This window comes from Vipera berus (assembly GCF_964194415.1).
Source record: "Vipera berus genome assembly, chromosome: 3".
NCBI classification, from domain to species: Eukaryota; Metazoa; Chordata; class Lepidosauria; order Squamata; family Viperidae; genus Vipera; species Vipera berus.
In genome coordinates this window covers 42,970,797-42,986,933 of record NC_138204.1, presented here as the reverse complement: position 1 = coordinate 42,986,933, position 16,137 = coordinate 42,970,797, and the positions used below count along the sequence as shown (strand labels likewise).

Below are 16,137 nucleotides of genomic sequence, written 5' to 3'. Positions count from 1 at the left end.
GCTCCTCCCACAGCTTCACTATAAGTACGCTTTGAAAGTTCCATAAACTTCTGCTGGTCTTGCTCTTGTACTTGTCTTGCTCGTTTTACAGCGGCGCGCATCAACCTCTGCTCCCCAGCAGCAGCCGATGAAGCTGTAATTTGATCCCCTCCAGCACCATTCTCCTCTGTCTGTCCACCTTCAGCCTCTTGAGGTTTTCCCTCTCCAGATCCCTTTACAGCTTCCAGGAGTGATAGAGGGGTTGCTTTTAAAACATTATTGTAGAAATCACGCGCCTGAGTCACAGTAATCAGACGATATCTTTTACCTTCGTGCATCACCACCAATCCAACTGGAATCTCCCATCTAAACTTAATATCACGTTACTTAAGTTCCTGTACGAGAAATGCAAAATCCTTCCTTCTCCTTAAAATCTTTGGAGGAATTTCTTTTAGAACCAGCACTTCTTGCTCAGCAACCACAACTTTAGTATCATAAGCAGCTTGAATAACTTCAACTCTAGTTGCTCTCTTTGTAAAATAGACCACCACATCTCTAGGTAACTTCCTCTGCCTTGTAATCCATGAATTTACACGAAAAACTTTATCCATACATCCCTCTATTTCAGATGCTGGCTGGCCCAATACTGCTTCCAAAGCCTCAGAAATCAGCTGCTTTAGGTCTTCTTTAGGATTCTCTTTTAAGCCCCTGATTCTAATAGCATATTGCATCTGTTGATACTGGACAAGACTCAATTCTCCGTCCATTTTATCCCTTAAATTTTCATTCTCCAGTACCTTTACTTCTAATATAGTGTTCTTTTGACTAAGATCCTCCATTTTTTCTTCCAAACATTGCACACATTCAGCCACGCTTTCCACTGTAGACTGTAGATTCATGGGGATCAAACTGGGTTTATTAGTGGTAGGCAAATGAAAAATAATGTGAGGCATATAGTTGATGTGTTAGAGTTTTTGGAAAGGAACAACCAGATCCCTGCGGCGCTAATTTTTTTAGATGCTGAAAAAGCTTTTGATCAATTGAATTGGCAATTTTTGATGAAAGTTTTAGATAAAATGAATTTTGGGGATAAATTTTTGCAACCAATTAGGGCATTATATCAAAAACAAACTGCCCGAATAATAGTTAACAATAGTTTGACTGAAGCATGTAATATTGAGAAGGGCACAAGGCAAGGGTGTCTGTTATCGCCTTTACTATTTGTGTTAACATTGGAGATATTACTAGTAAAAATACGGAGTTCGGAAAGAATTAAGGGTATACAGATTAGAGATCAGGATTATAGATTGAGGGCGTTCGCAGACGATCTGGTTGTTACAGTGACCCAGCCAGAAAATTCTGTTGTGGACCTGATGGAGATAATAATGCAATATGGGAGGGTTTCTGGATTTAAGGTTAATGCACAAAAAACTAAAATTCTGGCCAAAAATATGACAGTATCGCAAAAGGCTCTTTTAGAAGGATTAACTGGATTTGAGATTGCTAAAAGGGTCAAATATTTGGGGGTGTTTTTGTCACCCTCTAATACAAAGTTATACAAAAATAACTATGAAAAACTATGGGGAAAAATTCAAAAAGAAATGGAGAGTTGGGAAAAATTGCAATTGTCTTTGTTGGGAAGAATCGCAGCAGTGAAAATGAATGTCCTGCCTAAATTTTTATTCTTATTTCAAATGATACCGGTTCTTAAGAAAGATTCTGATTTGGAAGAATGGCAACGGGGTATCAATAAATTTGTTTGGGCAGGGAAAAGGCCACGAGTTAAACTTAAGATTATGCAGGATACTCGTGAAAGAGGTGGTCTTAAAATGCCCAATCTTAAATTATACTATGAAGCTGCTGCGTTAGCAGGGATAAGTGATTGGATTAATTTGACACAAGAGAGATTATTAAATCTTGAGGGCCACGACTTGTTATTTGGCTGGCATGCATATTTGTTGTATGATAAGAAGGTAGATAATGTGTTTAAAGTGCATATTTTAAGACAGGCATTGTTGAGAGTTTGGAAGAAGTATAGATACAAGTTAGACTGTAAGATGCCATTGTGGGCAATTCCAAAACACGCAATAGAAAACATAAATGTTGGCTTCAAACATGACGTGACCACGTATAAGGAGATTTTAAGCTTGGAAAGAAGTGTATGGTGTTTAAAATCGTATAATCTCTTGCGAGATGAGAAGATTGTTCAAACCTGGTTTCAATATACTCAGTTACGGGCCAGGTGGAAAGAAGATCAGAAAACTGGTTTTGCAATGACTGATGAAAATTTGATAAAGCAAATTAGAAACCAGGGTCCAGCACATATCAAACGGATATATCTTGCATTGATAGAAATTGATTCAGAAACAGAACTGGTTAAAGATTGTATGATAAAATGGGCCCAGAACATCCAAGAAGTTATTACAATGGATACGTCGGAAAAGATCTGGGTGAGGAACGTAAAATTTACACAAGCTCAAAACTTAAGAGAGAACTTTTATAAAATGTTTTATAGATGGCATTTAGATCCTAAAAAGCTTGCAAGTATGTATCCGAACTATCAGCCAAAATGCTGGAGGTGTGGTGGTGAAGATGCAACATATTTTCACATATGGTGGACTTGTAAAAAGGTCAAGGCTTTTTGGATAAAAATTTGGTGGAATATGCAGAAGATCTTCAAGCAAAAGATAAAGTTTTGTCCGCAATTCTTTTTGTTGGGTATAATTACAGATGCTACTGTTGTGGACACTAAGTTGATGTTAAATTTAATAACAGCAGCAAGACTTTTAATAGGTCAGTATTGGAAGAAGGAGGAACTGCCGACTATAGAAGAATGGACTTTAAAGGTTTCTGACCTGGCAGAAATGGCAAAGATCTCGGCTTATTTGAAAGATCATTCGCAAGAATGCTATATTATGGAGTGGAAAAAATGGATTGAATATATCCAGAAGAAATATGGGACTAAAAAGTTTCATTTAGCATTTGAATAAGTCTTCTTTTCTATTTTCTTTTTTTTTCTATATGAAATATTAGTATTGTTTGTAGTTATATGAGCTAGAGAGTGATAGATTTAAGAATTTATTGTTGGTAGCATATGGATGTTTATGATTGTTCTTTGTTTTTATACCCTGTACTTAGCTCTGGGAAGTCGGGGGGGGGGGAAAGGGGGGGGAGGGGTAGGGAGGGATAGGTAGGGGAGGGGGAGGGGGGGATTGTTAAAGATAAAATGTATTTTAAAACTTTTCAATAAAAAAAATAAAAAAATAAAAAAAATTATACAGATGTCAGAGTGTAAGATAGACACATCTCTAGCTTGAAATGGACCAGGTGTGTGACTTTGTGTGACATGAATGTGAACCAATCAAGGGAAACTGAATTATAACATACTGTCATAGTATTATCAGAATGTATATGGATGATATATCTCGACAGTTTTTGTATAAAAAAATTATTGTTTATTACAGTTTCTCCAGACGTATGTGGTACTCCATTGATTCTCAATGGCAACATACAGCCTTTGCAACCTCAGTATGAAACTGGAAAAAGAGTTGCCATAAGTTGCAACCAGAACTATTCTTTTATTGATGACACCATAATGATGACTATACAGTGTCAAGGCTATAATCTCTGGAATCCTCCCGCACAATTATGTTTCTGTAAGTATAAATTTAGGTATAAAGTGTTCTCTTCTATTGCTTCTAATGCTATAATCTAGACAAATGTAGCTATAGAGGAGCAATATGTTTTAAATATTATCAATTTCCATAAAGTGAATAGGAATGGCCCATTAACTTCCTTATATCTTTTTATAAGAATGAGCTTCTAAATAATATATTGAGTCTTGACTGGAAATCATAATTTTTTTGCAGCAGATTAAAAATGAACATAATACAGTGGTATCTTACTACTCATCCTTAATTTGTTCCAGGAGGCATGATAATGATTACCAGACATGATGACTACAAAACATTTTTTCCAATAATGTAGTGAGTCACATGGCAGCTGACACAGACAAGTTCTAGCTTGTGCATTGCATAGCAAACAAATGATGAATATTAGGACAAAATTTTCACATCAGAATGTGTTGAGTACCAAATTTGATGAGTTTCAAAGCAACTGAGTATCAAGGTACCACTGTACATCTTTTTATTTTTTTTTATTTTAATCCCATTTATATCCCGCCCTTCTCTGAAGGCTCAGGGCGGCTTACAATCTAAGAAGCACAAATCAATGTGCTTAGCAATAGCCTTCATTCTATGTATATGCCTGCTTATTAGGGCTTTCCCCCCCCAAGCGGCATTATTACAAAGTCAGCTTATTGCCCCCAACAATCTGGGTCCTCATTTTACCTACCTCGGAAGGATGGAAGGCTGAGTCAACCTTGAGCCTGGTGGGATGCGAACCTGCACTAATTGCAGGCAGCTGGTGTTACTTAAGGAGGCATTAGCCCACTGCTCCACCAAGGCTCTAATCATCATTTTGATGATTAGAAAAAATAGGTGATAAAAAATGAAAAGCTTTCTGTAACTGTAGAATAAGAGATTAATTTATATCTTTACTTATAAATCTGAAGCTACTTCTTTATATTTTCTTTTGTTCCAACCTTTCTTTTTTGTCCCTTTTCTTTGTTTTCTTTGTTGTAAATATTAGTTCTTTTTAGTTTTTATCTTTCTTTTATTAAAGTTTGATACAATATTTTTTAAAAAGATACTTTCAGTCCAGTTATATTTTCCTTCTTTATTATTATATAATAATGACATGTTTTAAGATTGGAGTTTCCAGGAGAGTCAGAATTATTGCACCTTAGGTTTTTGTTGACAGTTTCTGAATGTTGTAATGTATTGCTTGATGAATTTAAATGAATGTTTAGTTTGTACTGAAAAAGATCAGGAACAATGCAGACAAACCATTATAAGGAAGTAATTTTTTAAGTGCCACAATAGTCATCTTGTCACTTTAGCAAGGTAACTTTGGAAAGGGATATTTGGCCTTAGTATGTTCATGCCTATCTGCCTGCCTGTCCCCTCTCCATCCATCCATCCATCCATCCATCCATCCATCCATCCATCCATCATCCATTGCACTGTCTCCCCATTTTTGACTATTTTCTCAGATATTGTAAACAAAACAAAACTTGCAATCGTAACAGTTGTAAGTCCAAGTATTAAGGATTAGGGAAAATAATAGAGTAGAATAGAATTCTTTATTGGCTAAGTGTGATTGGACACACACAAGGAATTTGTCTCCAGTACATAAGCGTTCAGTGTACATACAAGCAAAAAGTGATAAATCATGATCATAATCATAAAATACAATCATCATAAATCATGACAACACTCAGTGATAATCATAGAATAATAAATAAGCAATCAACATAAATCGTAATCGAATACTAAATAAAAGCAATCAGCATAAATCATGAGATATAAACAACAAAGTTATAGTCATAAGAATCTAAGGAAATAGGTAATAAGACAGATGAGAATAAGTAATACAGCCCTACTAGCTGCTTTGACATCCCAGGGCATACACAGCATTGTGGGGATTAGTTGTTTAACAGAGTGGATAGCATGGGGGGGAAACTGTCTTTGTGTCTGGTTGTTTTGGCATGCAGTGCCCTATAGCACTGTCTTGAGGAAAGAAATTGAAACAGTTTATATTCAGGATGTGAGGATGCTTTTTTTTGCTTATAATACATATTTGTATCTTTAGTTAGAACTTCACCAGATATTTTTCACCTTTTCATCAATCATGGAAAAATAGTCCTTGGGAAGAAAAAATATTACGAGCCTGGAGATGAGGTGGTTATTGCATGCCATGCTGGCTATATATTGATAGGACCATCTAAGATTAAATATATTGGTGGGAAGAAATGGTTTCCTAGTGTCCCAAATTGTCATCTGAGTAAGTATTAATGAAAATATATACCTATACTAAGTAAACATTGTTTTAACTGCCTATAAATTATTTGTCTTGCTGTTCTGTTTTTACTATATAGCATGAATTTGAAGATTGTAGATAGAAGACAGTAAATGGCACCAAAGGATGTGTTCCCAGTTTACCTCTCTATTCCCTTTGTTTTTTTTTTGTGAACAGAAATCAGATTTTGCTTTGTTGTGGCAAGGTAAAATAGAGATTGGAAGTTTTGGTCAGCTCTTTTTAAACTCTATATTTTCTACCAGCTCCTATAGTGTGTAAATAACATATTAGCACTGCTGTGCTGAAAACTTGTTGATGGTATTATTTATCTGTTTGTCACACAGCCAGATGTTCAGACTGGATTTGGCATTTTTATTCACCTATCAAGTACTTCCCAAGGACCTTGGATAAGCAGATATTGGTGTTATACTGTTAGAGTTATCCCAAAGTATGCAAGCTATTCCCAGTAAAGCTATCTTTTGCAATTAACTGATGGTGAATTTGTCTACGCTTATGGTGTTTAATTAGTGTGCCAGTTGTTTTGGGACTGCATCAAAGGAGCCTACTATGATTGGTACTACCTTTGCTTTCTTTTGCCACAGTTGTTTTGTTTCTATTTTTCAGATCTTTATATGTTGTTATCTTCTCCAATTCTTTCTCTTCTGTTACCTCCAGATTCTACCATGTCCACTATCTAGACTTTTCTTTCTTTCTTATTGACAGTTGTTAAGTTTGGCGTATTATGAAGCAGGTGCCTGCCTGTTTGAATTTTAAAGTCCCAGAGCACTTTAGTTTCTTTATATTCTATTATTTTATCTATTTTATGGTCCCACTAGTTCTTGCTTGTGGGCAAATGGTATTTCTTGCAGATCTTCAAAAGTAGCACTGTTGTTGCTACTTTGTCATACTATTGTCAGTCTGAGTAATTTTCTTGCAGCAGCTAACCAGGTGACCTACTATTTTTTCAGCTTCTTTGCAGAGGTAGTACTTGCTATCAGTTGCTATATTTTCAATTATGGCTTTATATGCTTTTGTTCTTAGGGCTTGGTCTTGTGCGGCCAGAATTGGCCTTTCTGTCTATTTCTTCAACTTTCCTAATCATAGCTATTGCCAGGTCTTGTTATTATCTGTTTTCCCTATTTTTTAAAAAAATTACTGGCCATGTAAGGCTTTGTCTTCCCATGCCTTTTTTCTATTGTTCATTTGATCTTTCTTGCAGGGCAGTTTGGTCTCTCCAGTGTTCAAGTAGGCCTTCTTAGTATAGTAGCTTCAAAGAATTTTCTTTACTGTCCTTCAGATATTCTTCCAATGCCTTATTTTCTTCTTCAACTTTCTCATATACTTGCAACATTCTGCACCCACCCATTTTCCTTGGTGATTTTATTAACATTGTTCTGAGGATTGAAGGGCATGATTCATTGTCATTATTTTTCTAGTCTTCTTATCCAGGGCTTTTAGTTTTGCTTGAATCCAATCCACTATTCCAACTGAGTATCTGATGACTGGAATTGCCTAGATGTTAATTGCCTTGATGGTATTTCCTCCTAACTGTACTGCAGCTGTGCTGTACATTAGTGGGATTGTTTTGTTACTTATAGCGATACTTCACTCTCTTGATGTATTCAATTCTAATCTTTTTCTTGACTTCAGTGTGCTTGGTGCTGTCAATTTGAAGGATGTCCAGGTATTGTAGTGATCATTTTCATCCAGATTTTTGAAGTTATTTTTATGGGGCATCTTGATTCCTTCAGATTTTACCATTTTTCCCCATTTGATAATAAGCATGGGACATTTGTCCAGTCCAAACTCCATTGTAATATCTTGGCTACATATATGGACAGTATTGAGCAGCGATTCTAATAGTGTTTTTCCATACAGCTTTAGATTGTCAATGTAAAGGAGGTGGGCTAATCTAGCAGAAGTCTTGGTGTTTGATAGCCATGGTCTAAGTTCTCAGTATTGTTGACAGAGGAATCAGTGCAGTGAGAAACAGTAGTGGAAAAAGTGAGTCTTCTTAAAAGAGATCCCTCTCTTGATGTCAATCTATTACCGTTGCTTAGCATCCATGTCTTCTATTGTGCCCTTGATCTTTGCACAAAGCTTCTGATGTTTCTACTGACTCCTGTTATTTCTAGGTATTTGATTATCCAATCATGTGGCAGGGAGATTAATGCCTTCTTGTAATCAATCTATGCTATATTCATATTGTTCTTTCTTCCCTTGGAGTTTTCCAGAATTATCTTGTCAATTAGGAGTTGATCTTTTGTTCCTGTTTGAGCAGTTTTTTTCTGTTCAGATGGAAAGAGCTTGTTTTCAATTGGATGCTGTTAGACAGCATTAGCTACCACACCAGTCAGCAATTTGACAGTTGTTGGTTATTAGGGAATTAGTTTGTAGTTGCCTGATGCTGCCTCTTTTGCTAGATCTTTCATTATCAGATAGGTTTGCCAGATATTAGCTACTCTTCCATTTCACCTCCCTGCAGTATGTTATTACTGTAAACTGCTTGGCAATCAGTACCTGTAAACTGATCAGCTGTTTCGAGCAAAATCTATGAAATTCATCTTCACCTGCTGCTGACCAATTCTTGATCTTCCTTGCCCTTTTTTCCATCATTTCTGCTTATTACAAGTTCTTTCATTTTATCTTCTTTTTTATTCTTATCCACCTCCTTTAACCAAGCTGCATTCTTGTTATATTTCTTATATCTTTAATTTAATTTAATTTAATTTAATTTAATTTAATTTAATTTAATAATATTTATATACCGCCCTTCTCCCTAAGGACTCAGGGCGGTTCACAGGGCAGAATAAAATACCAAATACAAACATTAAAAAGAGATTAAATGATTGCCCAAGTTAAAACAATAGGAATACAATTCTAAAAACCCCAAGATAAAATTAAGACACCAAAAATAAAACAACCCCACCGGTCCCCATCAGGCTAGGCCGGCTTGTACAAACAAAAACGTCTTGAGATCGCGACGAAAGGAGCGAAGATCGGGCGCCATCCGGAGCTCTACTGGTAGCTGATTCCACAGCTCCGGAGCGCCCACAGAGAAGGATCTCCCCCTGGGGGCCACCAATCGACATTCTCTGATCGGTGGCACCCTGAGGAGGCCCTCTCTGTGGGAACGCACAGGGCGCAGGGAGCTTGATGCTGGCAGCAGATGTTCCCTAAGGTACTCCGGCCCCATGCCATGGAGGGCTTTGAACACCGTTACCAGTACCTTGAATCTCACCCGGAAGACAACTGGCAACCAATGCAGCTCGCGGAGCAGAGGTGTAACGTGGGAGTATCGGGAGACTCCCAACACAACTCTCGCGGCTGCATTCTGTACCAGTTGGAGCTTCCGGGTGGTCCTCAAGGGCAGCCCCATGTAGAGAGTGTTGCAGTAGTCCAGACGAGAGGACACGAGCGCATGAGTGACCGTGCACAAATCATCCCGGCTAAGATAGGGCCGCAACTGGCGCACCAGGCGAACCTGGGCGAAGGCCCCCCTAGTCACAGCTCCTATATGGTCTTCCAAGGTGAGCCGTGAATCTAGGAGGACTCCCAAGTTGCGAGCCCTATCTACGGGGGGTAAAAGTTCACCCCCCATAGCCAGAGGTGGAATGTCCGAATAAACCCGGGATGAAGGTATGCAAAGCCACTCAGTCTTGTCGGGGTTGAGTTGAAGTCTGTTCCTCCCCATCCAGACCCGAACCGCCTCCAGGCAACGGGACATCACGTTGAGGGCATCACTGGGGTGGTTTGGGGTCGAAAGGAAAAGTTGGGTATCATCAGCGTACTGATGATACCCAACTCCAAAGCCACGAATGATCTCACCCAGCGGTTTCATGTAGATGTTGAACAGGAGAGGCGAGAGGACCGACCCCTGAGGAACTCCACAAATGAGAGACCTCGCGGTCGACCTCTGCCCTCCTGCCAACACCGACTGCGAACGTCCCTGGAGATAGGAGGAGAACCACTGTAAGACTGTGCCTCCCACTCCCAGTCCCCTGAGACGCCGCAGCAAGATACCATGGTCGATGGTATCGAAAGCCGCCGAGAGGTCTAATAGGACTAGAACAGAGGAATATCCCCTGTCCCGAGCCCTCCAGAGATCATTCACCAGCGCGACCAATGCCGTCTCTGTGCTGTGCCCGGGCCTGAAACCCGATTGGTACGGGTCTAGATAATCCGCTTCATCCAGGACCAGAGGGAGCTGATGCGCCACCACACTCTCAACAACCTTCGCAAGAAAGCGAAGGTTGGAGACAGGACGAAAGTTGTTCAATACAGCTGGGTCCAAGGCAGGCTTCTTGAGGAGAGGCCTCACCACCGCCTCCTTCAAGACGGCGGGGAAGCTACCCTCACTCAGAGAAGCCGATATAACTGCTTGGAACCAGCTGCGTGTCCTCTCCCGGGCTGCATAGACCAGCCAGGAAGGGCACGGGTCCAATAAACATGTAGTGGTGCTCAGCCTCCCCATGATCCTGTCCACTTCCTCCGGAGTCACAGAATCAAACTCCTCCCAGGTGATATCGACAAGACCGCCCGTGTCCTGATCGTCAGACTCTGCCCAGTCAGAGTCCAGACCGGTCCGAATCCGAGCGATTTTGTCCGACAGATGTTGGTTAAACTCCTCGGCACGACCCTGTAAGGGATCCTCCCTCACCTCCTGATTTAGGAGGGAGCGAGTCACCCTAAACAGGGCGGCCGGGCGATTATCTGCGGACGCGATAAGGGTGGCGAAGTGGTTAGACCTCGCCTCCCTTATCGCAGCGAGATAAGACCTAATGTAGGCTCTTAGTCGCAATCGGTCGGATTCGGATCGGCTGGACCTCCAACCGCTCTCTAGGCCCCGTCTCCGACGCTTCATCTCCCGGAGCTCCGCAGAGAACCATGGAGCTCGACGGGATCTGCACCGGGTCAGGGGCCGCAGGGGTACAACTCGGTCAAGAGCCTCAGTGGCCGTCCTTTCCCAGGCTTCCACTAAGGCATCTGCCGAGCTGTGAGCAAGGGAGGCAGGTGGGGACCCCAGCGCCGCCTGGAACCTCTGGGGATCCATTAAGCGTCTGGGGCGGTACCATTTAATTGGTTCCAAACACCCACGGCGGGGGGTGGCAAAACGGAAGACCAGCCGCAGGAGATGATGATCGGTCCATGACAGGGGCATAATAATTCGAGAGCCCCCACCAAGATCATCTAACCACCGTCCAGACAAGAAAACTAGGTCAAGGGTGTGGCCTCCCTCATGAGTCGGTCCCGAAATTACTTGCGTCAGGTCCATGGCCGTCATGGAAGCCATGAACTCCCGAGCCAACTCAGATGATCCTCCCAGCGATGGTAGGTTGAAGTCCCCCAAAACTATAAGTTTCGGGAACTCAACCACCAGCCCAGAGAGGACATCGAGCAGCTCAGGCAGGGCTGCTGCTGCGTGACTGGGCGAAAGGTACACCAGCAGCAAGCCCAACTGCGCACCAGGGCCGCATCTCAAAAAGAGAGACTCACACCCGACTATCTGGGGAGCGGTGGCCTCCCGTGGACACAAGGTCTCCCTCATAACAACAGCCACTCCCCCACCCCTACCCTGAGCCCGAGGCCGGTGCAGCACCCGGAAACCTGGTGGGCAAAGATCAACCAGAGGAATGCCGCCCTCTGGGCCCAGCCAAGTTTCCGTGATGCAAGCCAGGTCCGCCTGCTCACCCTCGACCAAGTCACGGACGAGAGGAGCCTTGTTAACGACCGACCTGGCATTCAAGTACACCAGCCGGAGCTCAGGAGGCTGCACGTCCTCACTCCCGGGACCTCGGGGCGGAACCAGAGGGTCGGAGTGCCTCACCGCTTGTAAGCAGCGGAGAGGCCTTCCCTGAGATCGATACGGCCCTCTGTTCCTACACCTGCTGCCATTCCCTATCGTCGTGGGGATGGATAGTCCCACGACTGGCCCTGGAGCCCCAGAAGCGACCGACCCCCGCTCCTCCCCCCCGCGATCCGCCTCAGCACTAGCCTGAACAGAGGTTGTTGGACTGCCCCTATCTTTACCCAAAACTGCCCTGTTTCTTCCTTGTCAGGTGCTGATTGATTCACTGCAGTCTCTCCGTTGATAGATTGGTAGAAATGTTTCTGCTTGGATTAAAATTGGAGATTCTGTCTATAATTTGCTATTTGAGCTTCGTATCTGCTAATCTTCTTGACTATAACTGTTATTTGCTGCTTTATTATTTCCACTGCTTCCTTGATCTTCCTTGTTTCTAAGTGGTATTTCTTGATTAGGTATTCTTTGGTCTTCTTAAATTTCTTTTCCTTCTACTGTTCTAATTTAATTGAATCTTACCTCAGTTTGCTAATCTTATTTTCCAGCTTGATCTTCTTTTGATTGTGAACTGTTTGCCATTTTTCTTTGTTGATTTTGCATCCCAGATATTCAGTTATAACTGCAGTTGTGCTGTACATTAGTTGGATTGTTATTTGTAGTGAGCTAGTGCTTAAATTTGATATTACACTATTTGACATCTTTTAATGCTTGTGCTAGCTATTTCTTTGGACAAAGTTTCCACACAAGCAACCTTATTCTGTTGTTTTGTGCTGTTCTAGATGATCAGTGATTTTTTATTTCAATTCTTCTACTTCTTTAGTTAGAGGGCTTTGTTCTATCTGAGGTAGAGAAGAGGGTGTCTGGTTTCCAAACGAGAACAATTCTATAGTTGTGCTGGCTTCCTCTACTGCCAACTGACCATGGTTTGCATGTAGTCTGAGTTACTAATGGGAAGGCTTTAGTTTCTTTGCTCTGGGTAAACCTTTGCAATTCTTCCAATTTAGCTTGTGTGAATATTTTCTTTCACACTATAAATCAACATTGATCTGTTATTTCTGATTCTGGATGTTGTTTTTTCCAGAAATGGTGCATTTGTTTCAAACATCCTATTGTTGGACTTGATCTGCAAGAACAGATAATTATTTCTTTATAATTGTATATTTGTGATGGGTAAATTCCTTTCTTTCCAGCTGCAGCTGCTGGCCCTAGTTGTTCAGCCAACAATCTTGAGCCCTTTAGCCCATTTTTACCAGATATCCAGGAACTCCAGCATCTAGCATAGTCCTTGTTGACTGGTGACCACTGAGCTGGTAATGGGTTTCTATAATTTACATCTTACCATATTTTTTTATGGGAGAGACACTCTGTCTGGCTCCTCTGATGGGACCTGTCTAATATGGTTGAACCTCTGGCATAGTTCTCATTTTCTTCAGAATACACAAGCCCCACAACTATGTCAAGGTAATGCTTCACTGGGGGTCAAGGTAATGCTTCACTTACTATAGGTAATTACAATTAGATTCATGTCTAAGACTGTTGGAACTTTAGAAACTCAAGTCCTAACCAAGGGCCTAAGAATTATTAAGGTAGCATTTAAGAATACATGCAGTTTCTAGCAGAATGGGTTTTTTTTGTAAAATTATGATATTTAGATCTAATACATTCAAAATTTCAAAATGTTGAGGGAGTTCATGATTGGTATAAAAGTGGATTTCTTATTCCATAAGCATTCAAAATTTTCCAAAACCTTTTCGATTTGATGATCCCAGTAGTTCATACTACATTCAGATCCAGACCTCTGGCAAAGTTTCTCATAAATCATTTTGGCAACTCAGTCATGCCTCTGCTTGTACTCAGTTTGTGTAATTTTATAGTTGGTTTGCTGTAGCCACTGATCAAATGGTCAGTTATATTAAAAGAAGGTGGAATAATAGTACCAATAGGAATAGGAATAATCACTATCAGCCAATTGCAAAAGGCAGTTTTACTTGGAACTGTTACATCCTGCAACAATACTTTTAACAGCATCAAACATCAACATTAGCCTATCCCAATTCCTTGGGAAGGACTCAGCAGGACAAAAGTCCTAAATCTGGTCTAAACATCTGCCTGGCAATGTGAACATCCATAATTGTAGATAGGATTTATTAAATGGGGGACAGCCCAAATAAAAGTGAAGTCAAGCAAGCTGAAAGAGCGAGCTTGAAGAAGAAACTAGCTCACAAAATAGAGCAATCAGTATTGGTAGTTGGGTTGTATCCATTTTTTTGGCGGGTGGGAAGGAGCAGAAGTATAAGTAACTCATAGAAGTATTCGAGGTTCAGATACACTATTTGGGAGCAACAGAGAAGCACAGAATTATGATTTCAGTTGCAAACAGTGAGCATTGAGCTTGCTTAAATCTGCATCTCCTCTCAGATGGCGCTTAGTTAACCAGCCAGGAAATTCCCGATTCTGCCAGTTCTTAACCTCAGCTGCTCACTATATATTAGGAAAAGAGATAACTTTTCTTTATCAGAGGACTACTTGGAGGCAGTTTTAACTAGGATTTTCCTGAAATGAGAATGGATTCAGGAGCTATCTGTGTATCATCTGCTTGTCTGATCTACAAGCATTGCACTTTAGGGTATAATAAAGAATACATCAATAAATAAATGATTATCCTTTATTATTTATTTGTGTTTATGAAAATTGTTTTAAAATAACCCAATTTTTTTTGTATTTTTAAAAGGAAATTTTATCAAAAATTTATTTCAGAATGAGTAGATCAATTTATATTCTTTAAAACTATGTGATTTCTTGATTGTACAATAGGTTTTTAAGTTGAAAGCTCATTTTTTTAAAAAAAATACTTATTTGAATCTCCTCAGTGTAGAATTTCAGCTAATAATTTTTTGCTGAGCTTTCAAACCTAAATAATTCATCGTTCCATAAATAATCTGCATGCTCACTTTGTAAGAAATTCGCTTACCAGAATAATTTTTCTTCTTCCTTTTAGGTATCTTCCTCAAACTAGTTATATTTGGTATGTAACTTGTAAATGAAAATGGAAATATTAGCACTATTCAATGCTGCTTTGAAAAAAATCTGCAATTTGCTTTTGGGAAACATCTTCTATTTCTTTATTGGGAGAATTAGTTGTTCCATTCATTTTAACCCAGATGTCTCAATAGTGCAACCAGGTTTCCTCCCTTGAACGTCTGTGCAGATATGAATAATGGAGAACACAATTTTGTCTCTATTGTTTCTGTTCCTGAGACATGTACAGTATAGCTTGCAGTTTGCATTCACGTTGTGGGAGTTCTGTGATTGGATTTTGGATATAGTCATTTCATTACCTTGTTAGGTAATATTTCAGCAGGAATTCTGAAAAAAATGTTTTTGATGAAGAAGTTACATATCCTTCTGTATACCAGCTCTGCACATGCTTGAGTGGCATGGATGGTACATGGGTAGATGGTATTTTTTGCAAGTGAATGACCCTTGATGCTGGTAGATAATTTGATTGATAAGATGGTGCTTTTGTCTTATCTGTATTTTGATTGCATCCTTTGTGATTGGTGGAGTTGATAATTATATGATGAGATGATTCCTTAGGAAGGTGTTGTTCTTTTCCCATGATTGTTGCACTATAGATGGTTATCAATTATTAGTATGTATGCATTTGCTTGCTTGCTTACTTCTATACTTGCAGTATGGTATGTGGACGATAATTCCCAAAGACTCTGAGAGATTAACAATTAGGATACTAGATTCCTGGCTCTATCTTACCTAGGTGTTTGGGAAAATGCTTTTTGTGAAGGTGTTAACTTTGGATCTTTGTAATGCCCAGTTTTACGTCTTTATGTCTACTGGTCACTGTTTCTAAGAATTCTTTTGAAATTTTCAATCTGGCTTGTTCCAAGATTTCCATGTTTCCCAATTGGTTAAACATGTGGCTGTTTGGGTGGAGGGAGATTAATGAAGTCACACTGTATTTTTTTAATCACTAGTTGGTATTTGTGAATATGTTTTGTTAACTTCCTGCCATCCAACGTAGTGATGTTTTCCCTGCAGTCCTGTATTCTTCCATTGGTAATGAGTCTTTGCCTAATATGCTTTTCAAGGAACATTTTTGTGTACCAATTATTCTAAATAGTTGGAATAGCCTGTTACTGGACACTGATATGAATTTCTTCAAAACACGTACATCAGAAAAGCTATATGGTAAACCCAACTGCAACCCAAAATCAAAGCTTTAAGAATTCTTCCAGTGCAACATGCTTCTGTTTCTTTTGTAAAAGTTGTATCCTTCAATTGCTATATTTTATTGATGAGACTGTTCCAACAGTATCTCAGATATCTATTCAATCAAATTTACATTCTTGAAATAATAATTTGGTTTCCAGTTGAGCATTAATATACAAAGAATGAAGGCTGTAAAGTTATGAATTGAG

The 16,137-nt window shown here is 39.9% G+C and overlaps 1 protein-coding gene across 1 annotated transcript; it reads left to right on the top strand.

Moving 5' to 3' along the window:
- Window positions 1-3,206: 3,206 nt before the first annotated feature.
- Window positions 3,207-8,637, top strand: LOC308666556 (C4b-binding protein alpha chain-like). Its single transcript, XM_081325448.1, has 2 exons — window positions 3,207-3,635; window positions 5,683-8,637. The coding sequence occupies exons 1-2, from the start codon at window positions 3,395-3,397 to the stop codon at window positions 5,892-5,894; spliced, it is 453 nt and encodes a 150-aa protein (XP_081181574.1). The 5' UTR covers window positions 3,207-3,394; the 3' UTR covers window positions 5,895-8,637.
- Window positions 8,638-16,137: the final 7,500 nt, after the last annotated feature.